This window comes from Cenococcum geophilum (assembly GCF_001692895.1).
Source record: "Cenococcum geophilum 1.58 unplaced genomic scaffold K441scaffold_13, whole genome shotgun sequence".
Classification (NCBI taxonomy): domain Eukaryota; kingdom Fungi; phylum Ascomycota; class Dothideomycetes; order Gloniales; family Gloniaceae; genus Cenococcum; species Cenococcum geophilum.
The window spans coordinates 2,720,924-2,745,643 of record NW_027137571.1 but is presented as its reverse complement, the minus strand read 5'-3'; the positions used below and the strand labels follow the sequence as shown (position 1 = coordinate 2,745,643).

The following is a 24,720-nucleotide window of genomic DNA, read 5'->3' as shown; positions in this document are numbered from 1 at the left end:
AAAAGTCGGAGTCATAATTATCAGGGCGTTCCAATACTTCGCGATACTAGTAAGCCCTCCCAAGGCGTTTTTCTTAAGTTGCACAAGCCCAGGGTCGGGCCCACTTTAACTCTCATGAACCACAAGTTGGCTATGCTGGATGATTTGATCCTCCAAATTTCACTGCGCCATGAAAATCCTCACATATTTTTGACTGATGCCTGATTTACTACACCGCCTCTTTACATCTTGGCGATCGAACGGCATACGTATTTCTACCTATTTTAGGTATAACTCCGCGCAGTTTGATCGGCACGATCAACACACGCTTACAATGGGATGCAAAGAGATGGTGTACCTGTATTACAAGAAGTTTCACATCCGTGAGCAAGAAAGAGTGCAAGTGGACAACGAACGGCTTTCTCAATTGCATGGTACTTTGAAAGTACCTTTAAATATCCTCCCATAAATTGTTTTAGGATGAAGGTTTCATAGCGGAGTCAAGATAGGCTCCATGAATAAAGAACCTCGCCACAGGCCCCCATCATCCAATAGCCGCACTCCCATATGCCAAGTCTATCCAATCACCCAGCTTCCGCTTTTGAAGCAAGTGGCGTTATAGGGCTGACTTCAGGGCAGGCGCAGAGCCGCGACCTCCACCACGCTTTGGGGGCGCAGTCAGAGATCGGCATTGCAGCCCCCATGACCATTGCCTGGTTAGATTCCCGTCCACCCATTAAATCTTTTGCTTTGCGCTTCACAAAACATTTTGTGCGAATGATTCGTACCAGGATTCCAGGTCCTCATCAACAATTGGACGCCCATTTCGAATTTTGCTGCACGTTGCCGGCGGCTGCTGATGGAGGCCCAGCACAATTAGAAACAGTTGCCGTTCAGCCTCAACACTTGTGCACCTCCATTCTATTAGGTAATGTGGGGATCCTAAGGGTTGCAGGCTTCGCATAAGTATACTTAAGAGAGCACCAGTTCATTGCCTGGACAACCATATCTCCTTCTATCACTATCCAATTATCGGCTTCTTCTCTTTCTAGGCAGTCGCTTTCGCTTTCGCGTTCCTCGCACTTCTGACCCGCAAAAGTAATCCAAGGCGATCAACTTACAGCCGTTCCACCGCATACGAGGCTCTCTTACTGACTCACGCCTTACTCGCTGTCATCAAAGTTTTATAGAGTCATCAAGCCGGCCTCCCCAGCTTATATACTCTCAGAGCCAGGGTGTCCCCGAAGGCACCAACTATCTTGGAATCAAACCTTGCTTTTATTCGCTGCCACGCAAACAATATTACTAGCTATCCATCCGAAACTTACCACTTGTGCGCACCCGGCTCCAACCTGGCTAAGGCCACGATGGAACTCTCTACTCCTGAAACCAACCCTCACGCGCCATTGCGATTACTCTCGCTTGACGGTGGGGGTGTCCGCGGTCTCTCCAGTTTAATGGTTTTGGATGACTTAATGGAGAATATATCGCAAGAAGAAAAAAGACTAGGGCGAAGAGCGCAAAACGACAGCACCCCTCTCAAACCCTGTGATTACTTTGATCTGATTGGAGGGACGAGTACAGGCGGTATCATCGCAATTCTGCTCTCGCGTCTTCGATTAGATTGTAAAAAATGTATCGGTATTTACACACATCTAGCTGAAGAGATCTTCAAAAAGGATCGGTCAATCACGATAGCTGGAATGAAGTTACCCACTGGCGCGACCCGCTTCTCAGGCGTCGTTCTAGAAAGAGCTATCAAATCGGCTCTTGTGAAGCTTGACTATGACGAGGATGAACTCATGTGGGATGATTCCCTCTTTGAGGAAGTCCCAGATACGGATATGCCACGAGATAGCATCTGGGGGGATGCTACTCCTAAAATCATTACCGACTCGCCCAGCGCATCTACAATGACGGACAGTCTCTTCCCAGACCGAAATTCCACATCCAGCTGCGCCGACGTCACCAAGGCTCCAGTGAGCAACATCGCTGATGAGCAATTGAAATCAACTGTTCCAGTGATTGGCCCAACCAGAAAGCCTACTTGGAAGATGCATCCGCGGGGTTCTGTACACAAGAAAGCTAATATCAAAGGGTGTCGGGGCTTTGTTTTAACATCCCTCAAGAATGCCCTTGGCCTACCAAGAATACTCTCAACATATGATCCAAATGACCGACAAACAAGAATTTGGGAAGCACTCAGGGCCACGTCCGCAGCGCCAACATTCTTTGAAGAAATGCAGTTCGGCACTCCCAAGGTCACATATCTCGACGGTGGTGTAGGCTTCAACAATCCCTGCGCTGAGGTCGATTACGCAGCAAAAGCCCTATGGGAAGGCAGATCTATCGGAGTAATCGTATCCGTAGGAACTGGTCTACAGTCAATTCCTTCGGTGAAGAAGATGGCCTCTTGGCTTCCTTTCGGCTTAGGCACAGACATCTCCCTCGCCTCTGCACTCGCAAGCATGGCAACCAGCACCGCACGAGTTGATAACGAGATGAAGCGGATGTGCTACAATACTGACACTCGGTATTATCGATTCGACGTTGATCGGGGCCTTGCCAACATCTCTTTGGAACAGTGGATGAAGGAAGATGAGATGGCAGCTCTGACCGAACAATACATGAGAGACGCGAAGCAGCTTCGGCGGGCACGAGGGCTCGGCGAGATCATGGCTAAACTTAGCATGCTCCCACCGAGGTTTGAAATCAGCGCTCTCCAATTCCAAGTCGGCATGGATGGCTGCGGTGTCATCGATCAATCGTTTCACCCCGTCGAAGTCGACTTCAAGACCGGTATGCCGCTTGGCGTGCATACACTCCTCGAAGACTTCCCCAAAATGCCCCAATTTCGCAACTCCAGCCCATCCGGCGAAGGCGGCGTGGCTGTTGACGAAGACGGCCGCATGCGCAAGATCTATCCCATCGCGCTCGACCTAGACGGTGATGGCAGGCGGGAAGAGAGCGCGGTGTACCAGTGTATCAAAACCGACAACGTGTGCCTGCGCACGCTCCGTACGGGCATCCCCCAGGGCAAGTACCGTGTCGTTTTCATCGTCGCTTTCCACGACAGCAAGCATACCCCTCCAACGGAACTCGTGTTCTCTGTCGGAAAACCATTCGACCGGAGAACGTTCGCGTACCGGTACGTGGATGTTAAGATCACTCCGGATATCGTCCCCGTTCTTCTGAAGCCGGATGCTGTCCGTGTTAGAGTGGGCCGCCGCCGGTATGCGGAGAAGAAGGGCAAGGGTTGGGTCGAGATCGAGGGCGATATTGAAGTCTCGGTGGGGCTTGATGGAGCTATGGGCTTTGTAGTTAGCAAGAAGTATGAGGAGGATGTTTTCATCGATGGCTGGAGCTTCGGTGGGGTTCGGTTGGAACCCGTCTTTGGAAACTCGAGGTAGACATGGAGCTATGAAGACGTTGAGCATTCGGGAAATGGCGTTTTTAATTGGCTCTAGACTTGAAGATATCCCGTATTCCTAGCTTGGACGACACAATTTGTCTTTTTTGACAGGCGAAAGGAATTTTTGGTCTCAATATGAACGCGCCGGATCGCTAGGTTCAATCTTACTTGTTTAATGCTTGGTAGGTTACCTGGGTTAATATTTTGCGCTTTAGATCCCAGTACTAGTTTAACAATTGGTTCGTTTTTCGTTGGCATTCTCCTTGCACGTTGGTGTTGTTCTGCATTTGTATTATAGACTTAATTCAAGAAACTTTTATGAGCGGATATTTCTCAACTATTGCGATGTGCTTTTCGCAGAGCGGCTTTGCTCGCCGATTGGTCAAGAAACTTTCCAAGCAATTCATGGATAGTGTCGACCTGGTGCCGATCACTACTATATTAGGGTTAGATTAGGGGTGCTTATGACTCACTATGTATATATAACTAGTCTTATTTCCATTGTCATCTTAATCATAGACGCCCACAATGAACTCCCAACAAGATACACCCGTTACTGTCTGTGGTAGTTGCTCAATCGCATCCTTTCCTGCATGGCACCAACAGTTAGGCCATGCAGGAGAGGACGCGATTGAGCAACCGCCACAGACAGTAACGGGTGTATCTTGTTGGGAGTTCATTGTGGGCGTCTATGATTAAGATGACAAATGATGCAGTAGATGGCCTGGGCTCATAACTGTTGAACAGGACGATCAAGGATGAGAACTCTGGTCTATTGCGAGAGGCTCAATATACATGAGGTAGCGAAGACTGACGTCGATTCTGACCACGATTTGAAACTGTTACGTCATTGCTACCCGATCGACAGGATCTCCGAAGCTCCCAAAAGACTTGGCTATTTCCCCTTCCAACAACTGCCTCTGGAACTCCGAATCATGGTCTACTCGTATCTCATTCCAGACAAGATCGTACCAGAATATCGGAACCCAACTGCGCGAATTCGCCGTGGACGGCTAAACACACTACTATATTAAGCTTAGTTAAGGGGTGTTTTGACCCATTCACTTTCGTGTCTTTAATGAGGCTCTAAGGGCTCCTAGAGCCACCTTGAATAGACAGACTTCTTATTCTTAATTTTGCGATTGACAGATCCAGCCGGCTGAGACGCGCGTTAGCGATTGCAACACCAATTACAACTATGCTCCACGGTAGGTGACTTCAGTTACGCAGTAAGAGAACGATGTTCCTGTCTGGGCCTGGTCCATCAGAACAATTAGTGATAGAGCTACAAACATACAGTTTGACCGATCAATTCTGGCACTGTCGTCACGAGTGGTATTCAAAACTTACTTCTATCATGCCTCCCTTCCCAGACCAACGCGCCTGATTTGCATCTTTGCGAATTAGCTGAGGTGAACCCATCTTATCGACCTAGCTTGTTATTGAATCAGTATGTAACAAATACTAATAATGCGCAACGGAAAAAAAACTTCCCCAGCAGGCGAGTTATGTCAAATGAATGGCTTGGTAGAGCCTTGCTGCTGTTGCCGTTGCCGTTATTGTTGAGCGGTGGTTAGATCATTGAAGGTTTCTAGTTTGGGGTTGAGGTAAGACTGGGAGGTTGATGTTCGGGTTGGGTGAGACTGAGAGATTGGTGTTTAGTCGCAGTTGAGCACAGGTAAAGTTGCTAAGGAGATCACTTCAGCAGCTGCATAATATGAGATTGTCAATTCATAGGCACTTCAAAATTGGGAAATGGTCGCTGGTTTCGGAAATACTTCAGTAGGTTAGAAAATATAATCTATGGATCAATATAGTGCAACTGGGATAATTTAGCAAACTGAGTGACGACGACTATTCAGTCTCATGCCTTATGTATCATTGAATGTGATACCAAGGAGCATACCAGCTATTATTTTACTAGTTTAACGTACGGTTATGCGCAGCAACCTGTCATAAAATATCATAATTGCTAATAACAGAGACTCTCGGGTACCGAAAGGTCTAGCACATTCCAAGAAGACGGGAGCGGTGTACGTAAGATATCGGTGGGTAGGACTTTTCTCCTACAAAAAAGAACGCTACCATGCTTTAGACCGTCTGCCTATCACTAAAGCAGTATAAATGCACGAATTCTTGACATCTTATGCTCCGTAGAGGAGGAAACTTCATTTAATATCCCAGTTAGCCTTCGCGAATGGCCTTAGATACTTAATAAATTTGATACAAGCTCCTTATATATTAAGCTTTAAAGTACTTTAGATGCTTATATAAAATAACTTACTAAGTGACAAGGACTAAATGAACGGCCCCTCACGTGGATGTCTGTATGAACGACGCATAGGATGGAGATGCTCCCTAGGTCTCCCTCACTAGTCCCATCATATCATCTATGGCGTCCCAAGATTCCAATTATCCCTGGTTCAGTATCTCATATGGACTTCTGTATTGCTAGTAGATTGTGGTCTTCAACCGGATTCTCTTTGCTCCATTCCATTGATGGAGGAATCGAGCAGTGGGAGGTCGTTGGTAGTCGATGCAGCGTTCGGGATGGCTTACGTGATGCTAGTTCTGATTGTTGTTTTGTTCAAAAACACCGAGGAAGGTCTTAGATGCTTTTTGCTGTAGGGCTGTCGTTGGGGCTTCGGGGAAGAGAGGACTTTCTCAAAACTAAGCTAACTTCAACGGGAGTTGACACAAAAATGGTATTAACCGAACTTCTGACTACTCGAAATAGTATGTTCAATATTATTTCACCCTTCCTTTGCCTCAACTATATTTTGATGCACAGTGTATCTTCAGTGACTATAAAGCTACGTGCAAGGCAGCTGAAGAAGTAGACGAAACCCGAAGCGACGTCTTGGCCTGGTTCATTCAATTCAACTCCACCTCGTATCTCGTATCCAAATGACTCCGCCTCAGACCTCTAGTCATGAACTAACATTCTCTTATCACATTAGTCTGACCCCACCTAGCCATGGTTATATACGGTTGAATTCCCATCTACTGCTTCGACATTTCATTACTCGTTTCTCTTTCTCTTAACATCTCCTCCCAATATGTCACTATTACTGTCCCTGTTCCGCCCTCTTTACGATTCAATTTTTAGTACCCTGCCCTTCCGTTACCGCTGGCGGTTGTTTATTCTTCAGCCCTTGAGTCTCATAAGTGCTTCCCTAACTGTCACACCATGGATATTCTCCCGGCGATACTCTGTTCACTGGTTTCCGACTCGCAATGGCGGATCTGTAAGAGCTATAGTGTTCATACCGCCGAAGAAGGAGGGAGACAAGCGCCTCAGACCGCTGCATCTGGACATGCACGGCGGGGCCTTCATAGGGGGTCTAGCGGAGTACAACGCGCGTTGGTGTGCGAAGCTATCGGACGAAACAGGTGCGGTGGTTGTAAGCTCAATGTACAGATATGCGCCAAAGCATACCTTCCCCGCCGCCATCGACGACATTGACGATGTAGTTGGGTATCTGTTCAAGAACGCAGAAGTCAAATTCGGTGCCAATCCCGAGTTGTTCACTGTCAGTGGATCCTCAGCGGGAGGGAATCTTGCACTAGCAGCATGTCAGCAACCTGCGTGCCAGCATCCATCGAAAACAGCCGTCAGGGCGTCAGTGACTTTCTATGCCCTGGTAGGAATCTTCCCTTGAAGCAATCTCAATGCCTCATTCTTAGTACGATAAGCTTAGCTATTCGGAATACCTAACATTCTTCAGATTGACCTCAGACTTCAGCCGAAAGAGAAGCCGATGCCACCAGGATTCCCCACGATAGACCCCCTGCGGTTTCTCTACCCGCTCTTTGACGCCTATCCGGCTTCAGCACGTGCTGAAAACTTTGAAAACCCACGTATGAATCCCATTGTCGCAGACATCAAAACTCTGCCTGACAACATGCTGCTCATTATTCCGAGTATTGATATATTGCTTGTCGAGCAACTGGCGTTTGTAGAGCGAGTAAAGGCTGATATTGAAGCTGAAGGGGATGATGGTCGGCCAAGAAGGGTGGAAGGGATGGTCTTTGAGGACTGCTTTCATGGGTGGCTTGAGCGTAGGTCGGCATGACTGAAGTAGAGGAGTTGTTGGCTGACTCTGTGTAGTGCCCTCGTTTTTTATCCGGGAGAAAACTCGTATGGATGCTTTTGGCGCTGGCTGTACGCTTATCAAGGAAGTTCATAAGAAGTATGGGTTTGATCTCGCAGCAGTTTGAGTATACTGCACAATCTTCTGTTTTGGATCATGTCTACTCCGCTTATATCTTTTTCGTCTAATAGATACCCACTCTGTTCTGTAATGGTACATCAGTATATCCTGTCGCTATGCAACACATACCGCTAGAGGCAAGGAATTCTGCCATAGATCCCCCAGCATATATGCTCGCTATATCTCATTTTTGGTCAAGCCATGACACATGCACATTCATACAATCCCTCAGCCATAAACGCCAAAAACCACTTATCGTGCCTCATTATGGACCCATGATCGCCCTGACGTCCCATACTAGAACCCTCTCATCCCATCCACAACTCGCGCACCATCCCTCAGCCCCAAAGAGACACCAATCCACACCGGTCACAAACTCCGTGTGCCGGCCCATCCTCCCCATCTCCCTCCCACTTCCAAATACCATAGGGTCTGCCATCATATCGTCCTTCGAATGCCCCGTAGCGCTGCCATCCGTCCACACGCGACATGTCATATCGTAGCTTGCGCTGAGCAGGATGTCGGACAAATGCGGGCTCCAAGCAATGCGGCGCACCGCGTACTCGTGGCCCGGCAGCACGGCAACCGGCCCCGCGCCCGGCGCGCGGATGTCGAAAGTGCGAATAGCGCGGTCAACGCCTGCAGTCGCCAGCACGCTGTCGCGGTATTTATTCCAATCGTGCGTCAGGGCCTCGCTAGGCGGGATACCGATAGGGGGCGCGAGTCCCGGACGCGCCTTCGGCGGCGTGTGGATCGGGATGCTGAGTGTTAGGTGGTTTGACGCACTGGCGGGAGTGCGCAGATCGAAGATGCGCAAGTGGCTGTCGGAGCTTACGGCACTGAGGATGCTGGGAGAGTGCGGGCTGAATTGGGCGCTGTAGTTGCAGGAGTGGGTCGGTAGCGTTGTGAGCGAGACCGGGTGGGTGGGGTTCCAGATCTTGATCGTCCCGTCCCAGGAGCTGGAGAGGAAGGTGTCTTTCGCGACAAGGTTCCAGTGCACCGAGAAGACTTCGCGCGCGTGCTCTTGCCAGGATTGTATGGGGAAGTTGTCGAGATTTATGTCAAATAGCTTTATGCTGCCGTCGCCGGACGCAGCGAGGATTTGGTTCTCGTGCGATTCGGACCAGGTCGTGTCGAAGAGCGAGTCTTGAGTGTCGAACCTGGCGGAGAAGCTAAGTTAACTGGATATGCGCCGGGAAAAGGTAGAAAGAATGCATACCATTTCTCGGCCACGATCCCATTTGCCGTCAGGCCTAGAATGTATAATCTCCCATTTCCTACAAGTCCAAAGTTTGCCGCGGCCGCGACTGCTATACGAGAGTCGAAGAAGGGAGAGTATTTGACACTGTAGCCATTATATCCCTGGGTGCGAAAGTCGAGCATGGTGACGGGTCGGTCGTGTCCGGCGTGGAAACTTTGGGATAGGAAATAAACACTCAATGGCAACCTCTTTTTCTCATGATTTGGTGTCAGACTTTAACATTGGAACATAACAATTGATGCAATGGGCTGGGAGAGATGCGGGAGAGTCGCGGTGCCAGCCACTTCCTGCCCCTACCTAATCGATAAATTATATACCGAGGTTTTAATTAGGCTACTGTCACATGATCTCGTTTTCTCGCGTCAGCTTTGAAACCAGTTCGCTGTTGTTGTGTCGTCGTGTGAGCATATTTACAGGGCAAGCAAGCACTATGGATGCCTTTATTTCCCGGAAACGGACGCGCCTCTCTGACCAGAATGACGACTTAAAGCAAACTCTAGCATTAAAAGCTCGAAATGACACTCCCGAAGACGAAGACTCTACAGATTTCAAGCTGGCTCTACTGGCTTCTTTGCATTCAGGCCATGACGATGAAACCCTTCTTGAAGCTCTGCTAATATCAGAAGGCTCTGTTGGAAAGGCCTCGGAAGCTCTGAACTGTAATTCCACAGTTTCACCACGGAAGAAACTCGCTACTTGGAAGAATGGGATAGGATATCAATCTTCTCTGTCATCGTTCAATATTAAAAGAGACAGAGTGGGTGATAAAAATGCTAAAGGCAAGAAACCACTCACCAAGAAAGGCAGAACCCTGCATCTGTACTCCCCAGAAGATATCGAAAAGCATACACCGTGTTCCATCATCCACAACTTCTTGCCGCCAGAAGAAGCTGATGCTTTACTACTTGAGCTATTGAAAGAAACACCTACTTTCCATAGAGAAACCTTCAAGCTCTTTGATAAAGTTGTACAGAGCCCACATAGCATGGGCTTCTACGTAGACACTTTGGACGAGGCAGAAACGCAGAAAACCGATTACGTGTACAACGGAAGTTATATAGAGGTATTATGAAGCTCCCTTTTAGACTGGATACCTTCATCACTTTTTTTAAAGATCACGTGCTACACCAAACCATAATTAACCGTTGGGGATTATGAATGCTTTCAGGCTTCCATAACTGGTCGTGCAATAGAGAAACGACAAAGTTGCTGACTCTAGCTTAGGACGTTCGTCGAACGCTTCCTGAAATGCGCAAAGTTTCTGCAAAGGTGCAAGCCACCGTCAACGAAGAAATTGAAAGGCGAATACGGACTCATTACCCTGGAGGGAAGAAACTCAAGTACCAGTCACCACACCCTTGGAAACCTAATGCAGCTTTCGTTAACTGTTATGACGGCGGTGCAGAAAGGTCGGTAGACATTTCCTGGCTTCAAACAACTCGGGGAAGCTTATGACTATTCTAGTGTAGGATACCACTCAGACCAATTGACGTACCTTGGTCCTCGCGCAGTCATTGGAAGTCTTAGTTTAGGTGTGGCACGCGAGTTTAGAGTCCGGAAAATAGTCCCTCGGGGTGAGAGTGACCAAGGAAGCAACAGTACAGACAAGAAAGCCGACGAGTCCCAAGCGGATACTGAAGGCCAAATTTCAATCCATCTGCCGCATAACTCTCTATTAGTGATGCATGCGGAGATGCAAGAAGAATGGAAACATAGCATTGCACCTGCTCAGGCTATTGATCCGCATCCAATAGCGAAGAACAAGAGAATTAACATCACGTATCGGTGCTACAAGGATAGCCTCAACCCACGATTCACGCCGAAATGCTACTGCAAAGTGCCGACTGTTCTTCGTTGCGTTCAGAGGAAAAAAGAGAATAGAGGTAGATACATGTGGCAATGCCATGTAAGCTACACTCCAGGCAAGGGGTAAGTATTGCCCTACTTTGTGGGTAAATTATGAACCTGACAAGGTTTAAGATGTTCATTCTTTCAGTGGGCCGAGTTTAATGATGACGGAGAACCGCCTTGGGTGAAAACAAAACAAAGGGAGGGCGAAGCACGAACTATTTAGTCGTTGCCCCAACACACATTTTTGGCAAACTCTTGAAGGCCCATAGAATGAAACTTGTGGAGGAACTTCCACAACTTTTTAAGTAAGCGAAGACCTCCCTAAAATCTTACTACAATTGTCTACAAGCTCTGCTAAAAGCCCTAAAGCCATTCATAGGGGAATGCTAGGACAGCCGCCCAGCAACGACTAAACGACAGTTTCCTGTGATCAATCCACTTCAGAAGACTCTGAAGCCGGCCATTAGAGATGGATGTCTTGTTCGGAATCCGGACAAGTTCCTTCGTCTCGGCTTACTGCGCCTCAAATGGGTCCCTGAGCATTCATTTCCGTCGACATGCTTGGTGTGGCTTGCGTCGGATGTTGGTCTGCAATCTGGCCAGAATTCAGGATCCGTGCAAGGCGTAGCACAGCTTGTACGAGCTCGTGTCCCCCCCCTGTGTGTGTGCGCAACAGCAATTTGCTTTGTATGCACTAGAGAATTTCAAGTTTAACTCTTATAATTAAGCTTAAAAAGTTAAAGGCTTTGGATGGTGCACTTGACTAGTGACTACCGAAATTGCTGAGTGTGTTGCGCGCGCATAGAGGGGCGGGACACTGGAGCCCGTACAAGCTGTACTTTAGGATTCGCAGGACTGTTCATCAAATCGATAAGGCAAAGTGGGAAGGGGCGAGGCTGAGGACATGTTCAGCTTCGAGCACGAGTTGGTGTTCATCTCACCAAGGGAGCGAAACGGGCGACCAATAATAGACTTGACAGCGGGGATGCCATGCACAAGGCGCAAATATGCCCCAGCCGCTATCCAATCACGTTCCCAAAGAGCCGGTACCTGACGCTAGTTTAAATTGCAATACCGTTTCATGAAACTAGGCCAATCCGTTGTGTTCCGTCGCCTGCCCTGCCGTCAGTCCGCCTGTTCACCACCTTCACCACTTACTCTCTTCCAGGTTTCCATCGCCTCCTCTATTCACCATATCGTTCTCTTCCGTCGCGGCCAGGCTGTCGTTCGTCCTTCTTTTATCAACCTCAGCCATCGCATTCGCTCTTTTCTCACCAACTAATTCCGCTCTCTATTGTTTAGTACGTGTCCATTCCAGCCTAAATCGCGTGTAGAGCAGAAACAGCCTCTGGAGCCACCCACATTCCTTACGGCAGTTAATCGCAATCCAAATACCGACCTCTCCTTTAGTGGGAAGATTTACTTGCCTTCATAATCCTTACGATACATTCTCAGTTTATCTTCCAAGACCACGAGCTTGTCGCAATTCGAAGCCTACACCGACGTAATCGAGTTATCCACGCGCAGTCTCAGCTGGACGGGGCACTGGACGAAACGCTATTATTGAAAACTCTTGCACGCGATTGCACCGGGCCGATCACAATAACAGCTTATCGCACGATATATTTGAGGACCATTCCACATAGATTGACCATCTGAAGCACAACGACGATACTCGCGGCACCATGCCTCACGATCACCGCCGATCGCATGTTGCGCATCGGCACCTCGGAGATGCTATGAATAATTTGGAAGTGCGACAGCCGGACGTTGCGACAGTCGTCTCGATTGTCTACGTAACAGCAGCTAAGACCTTCAGTGGACCTGCCATTTTAATCACCGATGGACCGGTCATGACCAAAGGCTCACCAGTACAAACGTCAGTTGACTCCGAAACTACCAGTGAAGCCAAGTCCCATGGGAAAGCGTCAGATGCGAGTACCAATAAGCACACCAGCACAGTGATATCATCTTCCTTGGACGAAAGCTCTACTGTTGCGCCATCATCTGCTTCCCAGAGCTCGCAAGGGAACCAGCTCCTCGCTGTCTCATCGACATTATCTGCGAGCGCCGTCGCCGCAACATCCGCAACTGCTACTCCTACTCCATCAAGTGGAATGTCTGGAGGCGCGAAAGCTGGCCTTGTATTAGGCATTCTCATCGCAATCGCTGTAGTTCTTGCCCTAGTCCTTCTCTTTTACCATAAGAAGAAGAAGAATATGCAGCATCAAGAATTGGATAACGAAAAGGGCAGCATAGACAATGGTGTTGCTGCGAGCATCAGAACTGCGCGAACCATGTCTACCGCACCACGCTTGAGCCTCCGACCCGTCACTCAATTTTCACCCAATTTAGCAAACAACCGCAAGAGCGCCGGGAATACTCTGGAAATGGCTGCTGCACCTGCAGCCGACTCGCATAGCGACTCGCGCGGATTCTTGACTCCTGCTGCACAGCCTTCCAGCGCTTGGGAGCGCCCAGGTGCAGCGAACAACGCAAATGATCCTGCAAATCCGTTTGGCAACCATGCAGAAACTGTGGAACCTGCATCGGCACCAATGACACCGGAACCTGCTCCAGCGCCCACAACCAATACGGCCGCAAAAAGTGAAATGTCTCCTCTTAGTGCTAACCCTGTTATTGAAGAAGCACCAGCTGTTGCAGCTGCTGTTGCAGCCCCGCTTGCTTCCCCAGTAGTACGAAAGGGTGTGCCTGAGCCTCTCAGTCCCAAACCAGATATGTCGGTACCCATGGCCATGCCAAGCCCAGCTTGGACTGATGATATTCCTGCTTCACCTGGTCCTGCTCCAACTGGTCCACCACCGATCGCAGCTACTGGCGGTGTGGCCTCTGGTCCTGCCCCTGTCCCGAATAACGTTCACCGTGTCCAATTAGACTTCAAGCCCTCTATGAACGATGAACTGGAGCTTCGTGCTGGTGAATTGGTTAGAATGCTTCACGAATATGATGATGGCTGGGTAAGGCATAAATTCTAGTGCAAAATATTCTGTTGATGTGCTAACAACGTTACAGGCTCTCTGTACTCGTCTCGACCGCTCACAGCGAGGTGTCGTTCCTCGTACCTGTCTCTCGAAGCACCCCGTGAAACCTCGCACCGGTCCCCCTCGACAAGGTCCTCCACCAGGAGCCCCAAACATGCGTGGTCCTCCCATGGGTCCCGGCTTTCCGCAACCACGGCCTCTATCCCCAGCAAATGGACGTAACTCACCTCGTCCAATGTCTCCCGCTGGTGGCCGTAACTCTCCAGGCCCATACGGCCAACCTCGTGCGATGTCACCAGCAGGTGGCCGTAACTCTCCAGGTCCATATGGCCAGCAACGCCCCATGCCCCCAGCCGGCGCTCGTGGCCGGTCAAACAGCAACGCTCCCTATGCAGGACCTCCCCGATCAATGTCCCCTGGCCCCTATGGCGGCGGTCCTCAGCGCCCAATCCCTCCTCCTGAAGGCCGCCGCCGGTCCAATTCCGCAAGTCAAGTCATGGCACGGCGTGCATCACCTCCAGGCCCAAGCCCCATGAACCCGAATCCATACGGAGCACCCATTCCAGCGCGGAAACCCGTTCCTGGTCAAGCGCTGTAACATTATATCAGTAGCTCTTCTTCCTTCGTTGAGTGAACTGAAGCACAGCGGCAGGTCGGGCACGTTATGAGACGATGGTCATGCTTTCTTTTGTTGCTGCAAATCTGCTCATATATCAGAGCGTTCACTTAAAGCTCCTTATCATTTCCTTTTCTTCTCTTCTCTTCTGCTAAACTCTTTTCACTTTATTCTCTTCTCGAGCGGGGTTTGTTTGCAGCGTCGATCATCCCCCAAGCTCGATTCCTTAATCCTGTGGATTTTCTTGACTGAAGGCGCTGGCAAACGGGCAAGGTTAATCCGCTGGGTCGCCCTTGGACCTACTTTCTGATCGGGTGTTTTTTCTTTTTCTTTCTTAGGGTTTACTATTCTTGTCCATATCCGACCTGCGGCAACCTACCTCACCCAAGATTCCTTTTTAGACGTCCGTAATGTGTGTTGAGAGCAAATGTATTTTCCCATTGAAGATGTGGAAGCAAAGTCACGGCGAGAGAGCGAGGTGTTGGATGTATGGATTGGGTGGCCTAGCGTGGGATGAGATGTAGTTATCAAGTTCAATAGATAATGGAATATATAAGGAGACTGCCTGCTGCCTCTGTTATAGGATCTCAATCGCGATTCCAAGCCGTCATGTACCGCGGTATATGCAAGAGCGTACCGAATCCTCTGCCAAGACTGTAGATCAGGCAATAAAAACGCCTTAACCGATCCGTCCAACAGCATCGATCCAGAGTAGCTTAACGGTCTCAGGCCACAACGCGAGTGCCCCCGCAGCCACTCGTACCTAGAAAGCGACCAGTTTTTCAGGCGTAACACCATATTTCAAATGGTATCGAATACCAATCTTTCAAGCAACCTGACCCACCATTTATTGACGACTCCATCACCGCTTTTCATATCAGTACTATTCAGTTTTACAACCGTAGCCCAATGACGAAGCCAACCGTCCCTATTTTAATTCATCGTGGGAAAGGCCATCATAACTCTAAGTACGATTATGTCGATATTGTTCTTCCTCGAGATCAAGAAGAGACACGCTTTGCCAAGGCTAATAACATGGTCGTTCGCTGGACCAAGCAGTGATGGCAATAACTATAAAGTCATAATCAGCTATACGATTGCGGTTATTATATAACTAACTATATAACTTAGCTACCCCTTATCCTATAGCTTAATCGGTTTCAGCGCCTCCTATACTATCTTAACTAACCTAATTATATCTCTTCTTAGTAGTCGTACTATTGCCGATATAAGATCCGTAACACATTAATAATAAAGATTTAGTATTTAGTAGTAGGGAGAAGAAAAATTTATAGCTTTCTAACCCTATATAGGAGTAGATACCTTATATACCTACCTAAATATCTAATAAGGCCAGTTCTTATAAAAAGGACGATAATATAAAGGACAATATATAAGAGGATACGGTTTAGGTAAGTATATAAGAATATACCTTAATTACCTTAGGGGTCTAAAAGACTACAGCAAAACTAAAATATACTTACTTAAGCTAATAGAGAACCATAGCGAGGCTAAGATAGACTTGCCTTAACTAAAAGAGAACTATATTAAAGGCTTATCCTGTCACGGCACTGACCTTACGCGTTGTTGTAGCTCGGCTGAGCGTACGCGTATGCATGAGCACAGACCTGACCCCTGAGCGACGTGTATATATACCACCTTACCTCCTACATAGATCCTCACACGACATCGTTTGTCAATGATATACAGTCACCTCGTACCTCGTACCTTGACAGTCGGCACGTACTGTGACATATCCTAGTAAATAGATACAGTTATAGGTTCTAAAAAAATTTTACTAGTACCTAAAGGTATATTTATAAAACACCTATATTATTTAGCAATACTAATAATTAAGTAGAGAATGGTTTAGTCCCTATATATCTATTTAAAGTGTTAATAATTTCTGTCTGTATAAGTAGAGGTTGTAAATTGCATTATGCGCAGAGTGTATGCGGCAGGGGCCGTATGGCGTAGCGTAGGTCACCTAACCACCTACGGCCCGATAGATAGCCCGACCTTTACTACCCCTTTCTTTCTCTTTTGGTAGATAAGACAGACACGAATGAATCAAGAACCAGTTACCTTATATTGCAATTGCAGTACCCCCCCGGGTGATACCGACACTGATTAGTGATATCACAGATCAGAATCCGGTGTTATTACGAAGAGAGATAACACGCGATTGCTCCTACTAAGGCCCGTCGATCTTGTCGCGTTTGTTAAGGAGAACCCTTCCTACCAAGGCCCTGGGAACTCAAAGAACTGGCTCCTACCAAGGCTTCGTCCGGTTTGCGTCCATCACGCATACCAATACCCAGTACGACCTCTTTACTGAGCCAGTACACCCAGCAGCGTCAGCAGCACCCAGTACCTACCTATAATCCCGACACCGTCTGCTACCTTTGTTGCAGATCCGCTACGTTAAAAATCACATCAACAGCACGCCCTAAACGCCAGCGTATCCCCTTCCTTCCTACGGCCTTTGTAAGCCATAAACACCACAACCCACACTACAATCTATACTAGTTAATTATGTCCAATATAGGAATCTAATGTCCGGACTGGGGTAACGGGATTACCCTAACCAATAAGACTACCGCAAAAGACATCACTAACTATATTAACTTTAAAATTAATAAGTATACTAAGCATAACTTTAAGGATAAAAGCTTATGGGAATTATACTAAGAGGACTTTAATAATTTTAAGGTATAGACATTTAAGGACGCTTATAGGTCCGTAATTAAGGAACTTAAACAACTACTCTAACGTAATAGAGTATGGGTCTTTAATAAGAAGAGTAAGTTAGTACCACAAGTACTATACAACGTCGCTTACGAGGACGACCCTATGGAATAGTTAGATAAAGAGATTAAGCTATACATTAACAACGAAGGACCCTTTAATTCGTATATTATTAACCGCCGTCTTAAATCACGTTTATTAACTCCCTTAATATTATCTACTACCCCAGTACTAATTCCAGCTGTCTTAAATAACCCTCCCCCTACGGCCGAGCCCCCCTCGCCTACGAATGTCACAGCTCCCTCTATAAACGTCACGGCTCCCCTTATAAACGTCACAGCTCCTCCTATAAAAGTTACAGCCGCCGTTAACTATAGTAGAGACTTAGTAACCCTAGTAAAGATATATACGGAGGAAAGCAAATATAGTGGAGAGGATAATAACTTTGACCGCAAGCTTACGATTTTCAACGACCTTTGTAACAGAGTTGGTATACTATAAAAGGTAAAGATTAAAGGCTTTCCAATAATACTACGTGGTATTACTCTTAACTTCTACTATAAGAATAAGGCAACCTATACTACCTTTAATGATATCTATAACGCTATACGCAACTACTTTAAAGGACTAGAATATAAGTGTAGAGTTCTAACAAAGTAGAACGCTATAACTCTTAAGATAGTAATAATAAAGAGCGAGGGTAAGTCTATAGAGGACTGCCTACAGCTATTACTTAATAACCTCCGTTACTTATAGTATGGTCTTAACGCCAACCTCCATAATAACGACTTCCTCTATAATAAGCTTATTGTCGCTTACTAAGACGTCGCTGCTTACTAGGCAGCTTGCTCTAACCTACCTACTATACTTACCGGCCTTATAAATAGCCTATAATCGTTAATTGTTACTTATAGGAAGATTAATAGTACTATAGGATAGCCCGCTGACGTGTTCTTTACTAACCGTTATTATTACTAACTGATATCCCGACCAAGTTTATTAAATAATTATTACGGCAATAATGCTAGGATATGCTTTGTGTGTAAGAAAGGAGACTATTAGTTAACTAAGTATACTAAAGAAGAACGTAATAAAGTAAGAGAAGAATTTAAAAGACGTGTCCACTACTACCTTATAGATAACGATATTAACGACGATTTCAACAAGGATATAACGGCTATAGCACTTAATATATTAACTCCGACTACTACTAGCAGCAATTTCTTCTATAACGACTATGGTGTTAAGCACTTTATAACTTTAAATAGGCTAATACTAATTGAAACTGCTAAGAATATAGTTACATCTATAAATAATAATGCCTTTGTTTACAGCCTTACTAGTAGCATAGAACCCAGTAGTACGGAACCTAGTAGTACGGAACCTAGTAGTACGGAACCTGGTAGTACGGAACCTAGTATAGCAAGACGCAATAATAAGGGCAAAAACGCTACCTACTTCTGCGATAACGATGATGACGTTAATATAGAGAACCTCACTATTAACATCAACTTCCTTAACTGTCATTTCGACGACGACGGATAGGACTTAACCCTTCCACCTATTTTACCCTATAGTCTATAATAGCTCTACAACTCTTATACCTTCTAAAGCCGCCACACCTTTAGTTCTGACTTTAACTACACTCTGTTACGGGATACCTCAGTAACACCTTATACGTGCCTGTCACGGAAGTAGGCACGAGCTGGAATACAATGTACTAAACAGGGTAGTAATTGAAGAAGGCTACGTACGCGTAACTATGCGTGGTTGATACAAAGACATTTGGATGCAGAAACAGAACAGGTCAGGTACGGGTATAAATAGGGGTTGTAGGGGAACGTGCGTAGGTGTCTCGGGACGAACGTGAGCACGGGTCAAGAACGTTAAAACGCGCAGAGACGTGAGAGCGTGTGAGTCCCGTGACAGCGCCTACCTATCTCCACCACAATATCCGAATATTCACAATATCCGCAATACCCGCAATATCCGCAATATCCGTAACAATATCCGCAACGTCTGCAATATCCATAATATTCGCAATACCCAAGACATTCGTGATTACTGCCCTAAGCACCTATTAACCTATATACTTCTCCTTTATACTTTCTTACCTTCTTTCCTTTTTATAAATATCGCTAGTATCTATATAAGTAGAGGTTGTAAATTACATTATGCGCAGAGTGTATGCGGTAGGGGCTGTATAGCGTAGCGTAGGTCACCTAACTACCTACGGCCCAATAGATAGCCCGACCTTTACTACCCCTTTCTTTCTCTTTTAGTAGATAAGATAGACACAAATGAATTAAGAACCAGTTACCTTATATTGCAATTGCAGTACCCCCCTAGGTGATACCGATAATTTCTAATACTAAGATCTTAAATAGATAAGTAAAGTATCTTATATCCTAGTTACCTACTTATTATATAATAAGGGATATAATACGTCTTTAAACCCCTAGTTATAGAGAAATTATATCTTTATACAATCTTATTATAGTAATATACTAATATCCTACCTAAGGTTTAGCGGTAGCTATATTGTAAAAAAACTTTTATTATACTATATTAAGAATTCTTATTACCTCTACTATTATGCTAAGATATATAAACCGCTTAAAGATGTTATAATAGAGGTAGCTAAAAGAGGCAAATTATATCAGTAAGGATATTAACTAGGAGAGGCATTAAAGGACCTATTAAAAAAGCTATTAGGGAGAAGGTTATGTAGGAGAAAAAAAATTACACTATAAATAGAGCTCCTAAAAAGCATAAGGTATAAGAAATTTCTTAAGAGAAAATATTTTCGCAATTACGTTCTTTTGGCATTTATTAGGAATTAAGGGGTTATTTAGTTATAAAACTGTTAGATTAAATATAAACTAAAAGTCTAGTAAAAAGAACGCGTTCCTTCCTAATTTAACACGCGTTTATAGCTCTATAGATTATATAGACATATGCAAATATAAAGCCTCTATATTAAACTGGAATTTATAACAGGAGCTTCGAGCTCTATATTAAAATAATGCTAAAAGCTCTATTTTAAAAGCTGTATACGGTAAAGTTGCCAATATTTTAACGTGCTATACTAGCGTTTTATAAGCAGTAAGAGAAATATTAAAATATTAATACTGTATAGATAAAATTACTCTAAATTAATATATTATAAAATGAAATTTAAGGCCTTAACTAAACGACCCCTAAAGTGTTAACTAGGATTTCTTTAGCTTATTCTTTTATACGTTATAGCTAAGTAATATTTTATTACTATTTAGTTAGTTCTATATTAAGAATATTTCTTTATTACTTATATAGAAATAAAGAACTTTTTATATATTAGATTAAAGTTAGAGACTTGCTTAAAGTAAACTTAATAAGCTTGCCACCTCTATAAATAAAGTGGATTATTATAAGGCATATTGCTAGGGTGTATAGTAGGGAGTAGGTAAGCCGAGTATAAGTTACAAGGAGAGTCGATGGAAGAGGACAATATGGTAATAAGGGTAGGCAATAGCCTAAGTATAGAGAGAGACGAACTAATGGGGGAGGAAGGAGGCTGCAAGCCTGAGGAGCTTATAAGGGGTGGCCAAGGCCTAGCCGAAGGCTAGCCTTGGTAGCCCCTAAGAGCTCCTAGAATATAGCCGAGTAAGGGACCAAAAGTACCCTTACAATTATAGCTTTAATTATGCTAATATTTAGGAAACGCTACCTTAATAACCCTATAGCCAGTATAGGTTAGCCGCCCTCCCTACTAGTAGTAGCGAGTTTAAAGTATTTATGCTTTAATTATTTACTATAAATACCGCTAAATATACTATTACTAATACCATTCTATACAAAGAGGAAGTCGCCTTATAGCTAAGCATATAGTAAAAGTACTTATATTTACCTTAGATAGAAGTCTTAGTAATAGGCTTTACTTAAAATAGTTAAACACTATACTTAAATAAGCTAGACTTTAACTAAGCACCTATAATATAGGTAGATGGAGCCTATATATAGACTATACCTTATAACTTAATATTAAATCCAAGTATCTATTAGTTACTCTGCTAGATTTTTAAGTGCAAAGCCGTTTACACAACTCGCATATTAAGCCTCTATTTCGCTACGTAATTACTTTAAATCTACCTAACTCTAACCCTTATATACTTGCTATTAATACTAGTCGGCCTAATAACTAATATATAGTACTTCTTATTCCTTAGCCTATACTTATTTTTACAAAAAACCCTCTTAATAATAATATATAGTTTAGCATAAAGGTCTTTACTCGCCTTAATATTATACTAAATCCACACTATTTCTACTTTGCCTAAATCTAAAATAATATAGCTTATATCCCTTTGTTCTAGGCTATAGTTCTAGAAAACTCCTACGTCGGTAACTAATATATATTTGTGCTTGTTATTAAATCTAAGCTTATTAATCCATTCTACGTCCCTAAAGGGAATGCCTATAAACTAAATACCTCCGTTATATACCATCTATAACTAAGCTGGCATAATTAGGGTCTCGTACCTAATCTGCTTTGTCTTCTCCCCATTAGACTTCTACCATAGGAGATTCCTATAGGGGTACGGCTGAAAGATGCTGTATCTGCTTTAACACCTTCTAGCGCGTACAATACGGGCCTTTAATCCGGATATCGCAACACATCTATTGGTCTTCACTATCAGGCCACTCTTTAAATAGTCCTTAGAAAGAAACTGTATAAATTCTATAATACGTCGGTTGCCTAAATCGAGAAGCTGGTTCAGAAATTTTGGATCGAGTGCGAAGAATTTCTTCCGAGCTGAACTAAAAAGCAAGATATTCGAGTTAGAGAGGTATTGGTCTCTTAGGCCCTAGCTAGCTTTAGTTCTTACTATTTCATTCTTGTAAGATTTTCGCAGTACACCCCTTCTCCGCATTCAAAATATGTCTGATTGGCACTGAAATGGATAGTTCGGCCGGAAAAGACCCTTTCCTGTATTACCCAGGCTCGTTTGTTGAGTGGAGCCTGCTTAACGTCGTTGAAATTATTAATGTCAGTGCAGACATGGAATCGCCGGCCTGAGGCTTCTTGAACATAAACAGGCTCTCTGCTCACGTTCCGCCCAAGAAATCTAGCGTTCGAATCCATAGCCGAAGTTGCAGCGATCGTGCAGTAAGCCGAAGCGTAGACGTCTTCCATACGTTGACATTCGCGTTTCCAATCCTCTCCATTATCCCCAGATTGAATTGTGCAGAGGGAGTCGATCCAGAGGTATTAGATGCCCAGCTCCCGGGTTACTTGGACTGCGTCCCGAAATGTGTTTGGTAGCTCAGAGGAACTGAACTGTTTTAGTCGTATTTTGATGATTTTGGCTGTTGTGAGGAAATTAGGCTTTTCCCCATGTTTGAGTCCCCAGCAACGGGATAACGCGATGTATTTCATGCTGTCTTTTTTCTTAGGACAGTAGAGACGCAGGACACCTGGATCGGGATCCGCAACGTAGAGGAGCCTAGTTGGCAATGTTGCTTTGGATTCGGCGTCATGTTTGTTGCAATTGTGGGACTTGTTGCACCAACGGAGCCATGCGCGGAGTAGTGCAAAACGTGCAGGACTTTCCGGTTTGGGTAAGACTGGGTAGCTGATCTGAATGTCTTGACCAGTATCAGCCGAACATTCTGTGGTAAATATATGCAGTAAGTAATGGCTCTACATAGCGAATGTAAATTGAAGATACTAACCTGAATCAGAACATAACCGGAGAATTCGAGGCCCCTCGATTGCTATTTTCAACGCTGACCGTTCCCGAATGATTTGAACATTTAGTCCATTATCACGACAGTGGCGTTCAGCTGTACTGAAGAACAGAGCGCAGAGACGGCAATTGTCTTTAGTAACACTGACTTCAGAAAGATTAATGTTGCAATCAGCCGCCACAATTGAAGCACAGCAGGCACGACTGGCTGCGTCAAGCTGAATCGGGTAGCACGCTGGATCGCAAGCTTTTAAAGAAATCCCGGGCAAAGTTATTGCCGAAGGTATAGCGCCAGCCGTCGAGCTACACTCGTATTAGTACTTGTTCAAGGGCAGACATCAGTGTGTCCAACAGCCAGCGCTCAGCGAGCTTCTTGGCAGCGAGCGAGAGCTAGGGCCACCAATCAAATCGCTCGCTGTTCGCTGCACCAAAATAGGCAGGCTCGCTGTTCGCTGTCAGCCTAATTTCCTAATTAGGCAAATTGTAGGGATTGAATAGTGTTTTACATTGGATTTTTTGGCAGAACCTCTGTATATACAATATTGATATTGCCCAATTAAAAATCCTCCTTAATTTATCCAGTACAGTGTTTAAATATAGTGGAAACCGCTTAGCGCGTATAGAGGCTTAAATAAGGTAGGTAATAAGGTGGTTACAAGTCGGCTAGACCACGCTAAAAGGTCGGCCTACCATAAGCGCTAATGCACAATCCCTGTACGGGGCAGCCCCAGCTCAAAATACTAAGTCGTATAGTTAACCGAGCCCAAATCGCTTATTCTACCACACAACTTACCTCCTAATTAAAATTAATTATTATAAGTAACTAGTTATAATATATTTAGAACGTATTTAGAACGTATTTAAAATATATTTAGAATATATTTAGAATATATTTAGAACGTATTTAGAATATATTTAATATATATTCTAATTTAAATAAATTTTTTAAGCTTATAAAATAGTATCTTAGAGTTAAATATAGCTATAAAATTTAATTAAGTTTCTAATGTCGGGAATGAGGCAAGTTGCCGTCGCATGAAGCATATTGCCGTCACGTGTCGACGTGGCCCTAGCGTGGTGAGGAACCTTAAGTTCCTCACCCCTTTCCTCATTCCTATCAATAAGAATTAACCAATATTACTGTAACCCTACTTAAGTAGTCGTTATTGGTGAGTTACCCTATGTTTTTAATACTAATCAGTGGTTAAATATACAGTCAACTATAGAGCAGCTAGGTTTTCGAATAGAAGAGACAGTCTCGTATAGGGGTGCTATATGCGCTCATATGGAATAGATCCCGGCGATACTGTGCTACCTTAGACTTGCAAAAAACTAGTAATAGAAGTGTCACTAAGTACTAGGAGATACTAAGTTACGTCTATTATATAGAACAACCACGTTTATAAAGATTTAGTTAAGTACTTTAGGTTAGAAGTGTCACTAAACCTATGGTCCCAAAATTAATGTCCGAAACGCGTTAAACAACTATATATACAAAGATTTGGTTAAGTACTTTAGGTCAGAAGTATTACTAAACCTATAGTCCTAAAGTTAACGTCCGAAACGCGTCGACAATATTTTAATTGCCTACCTTTTAATAGTAAACCTATAAGATTCTATAAAGCTAAAAACCCTACCTACCTTTAACGTACGACACCCCGTTAATTTTATATCTACTATAGCGTTAACCTACCCAAAGAAGTATAAGAAAAGCATTAACCCGGAGATGTGGGATATAGACATTGACCCTATAAACGCCAAAAAACAGGACCTAAATAGATTCTTAGTATACCGCATAGTATACTATATAGACAGCGAATATAATAATACTAAGCTATAGTGTTATATAAAGGAGGACTTTATTAAATAGATAAAGGAAATATAGGCTCTTATAAAGAAGGACGTCGT

General features: G+C 44.7%; 5 protein-coding genes across 5 annotated transcripts; 4 read left to right on the top strand and 1 right to left on the bottom strand.

Annotated features, from left to right (window-relative positions):
• Positions 1-997: 997 nt before the first annotated feature.
• On the top strand, positions 998-3,718 carry K441DRAFT_657316 (FabD/lysophospholipase-like protein). The gene has a single exon (XM_067648159.1). It carries the CDS (start codon positions 1,347-1,349, stop codon positions 3,387-3,389), a length of 2,043 nt encoding a protein of 680 aa, XP_067506111.1. The 5' UTR covers positions 998-1,346; the 3' UTR covers positions 3,390-3,718.
• A 2,569-nt stretch (positions 3,719-6,287) lies between these two features.
• Positions 6,288-7,868, top strand: K441DRAFT_51277 (alpha/beta-hydrolase). Its single transcript, XM_067642102.1, has 3 exons — positions 6,288-7,035; positions 7,120-7,453; positions 7,503-7,868. Exons 1-3 carry the CDS (start codon positions 6,451-6,453, stop codon positions 7,610-7,612), a joined length of 1,029 nt encoding a protein of 342 aa, XP_067506110.1. The 5' UTR covers positions 6,288-6,450; the 3' UTR covers positions 7,613-7,868.
• Positions 7,624-9,144, bottom strand: K441DRAFT_633098 (WD40 repeat-like protein). The gene is made up of 2 exons (XM_067646369.1): positions 8,825-9,144; positions 7,624-8,765 (listed from the first exon to the last, which is right to left on the bottom strand). Exons 1-2 carry the CDS (start codon positions 8,986-8,988, stop codon positions 7,871-7,873), a joined length of 1,059 nt encoding a protein of 352 aa, XP_067506109.1. The 5' UTR covers positions 8,989-9,144; the 3' UTR covers positions 7,624-7,870.
• A 137-nt stretch (positions 9,145-9,281) lies between these two features.
• On the top strand, positions 9,282-11,288 carry K441DRAFT_607846 (uncharacterized protein). The gene is made up of 5 exons (XM_067645454.1): positions 9,282-9,929; positions 10,091-10,275; positions 10,331-10,795; positions 10,847-11,022; positions 11,087-11,288. Exons 1-4 carry the CDS (start codon positions 9,297-9,299, stop codon positions 10,938-10,940), a joined length of 1,377 nt encoding a protein of 458 aa, XP_067506108.1. The 5' UTR covers positions 9,282-9,296; the 3' UTR covers positions 10,941-11,022; positions 11,087-11,288.
• A 1,114-nt stretch (positions 11,289-12,402) lies between these two features.
• Positions 12,403-14,317, top strand: K441DRAFT_686067 (uncharacterized protein; the record flags this gene model as incomplete). Its single annotated transcript, XM_067651952.1, has 2 exons — positions 12,403-13,695; positions 13,751-14,317. The coding sequence occupies 2 exons, from the start codon at positions 12,403-12,405 to the stop codon at positions 14,315-14,317; spliced, it is 1,860 nt and encodes a 619-aa protein (XP_067506107.1).
• Between the last annotated feature and the right edge of the window lie 10,403 nt (positions 14,318-24,720).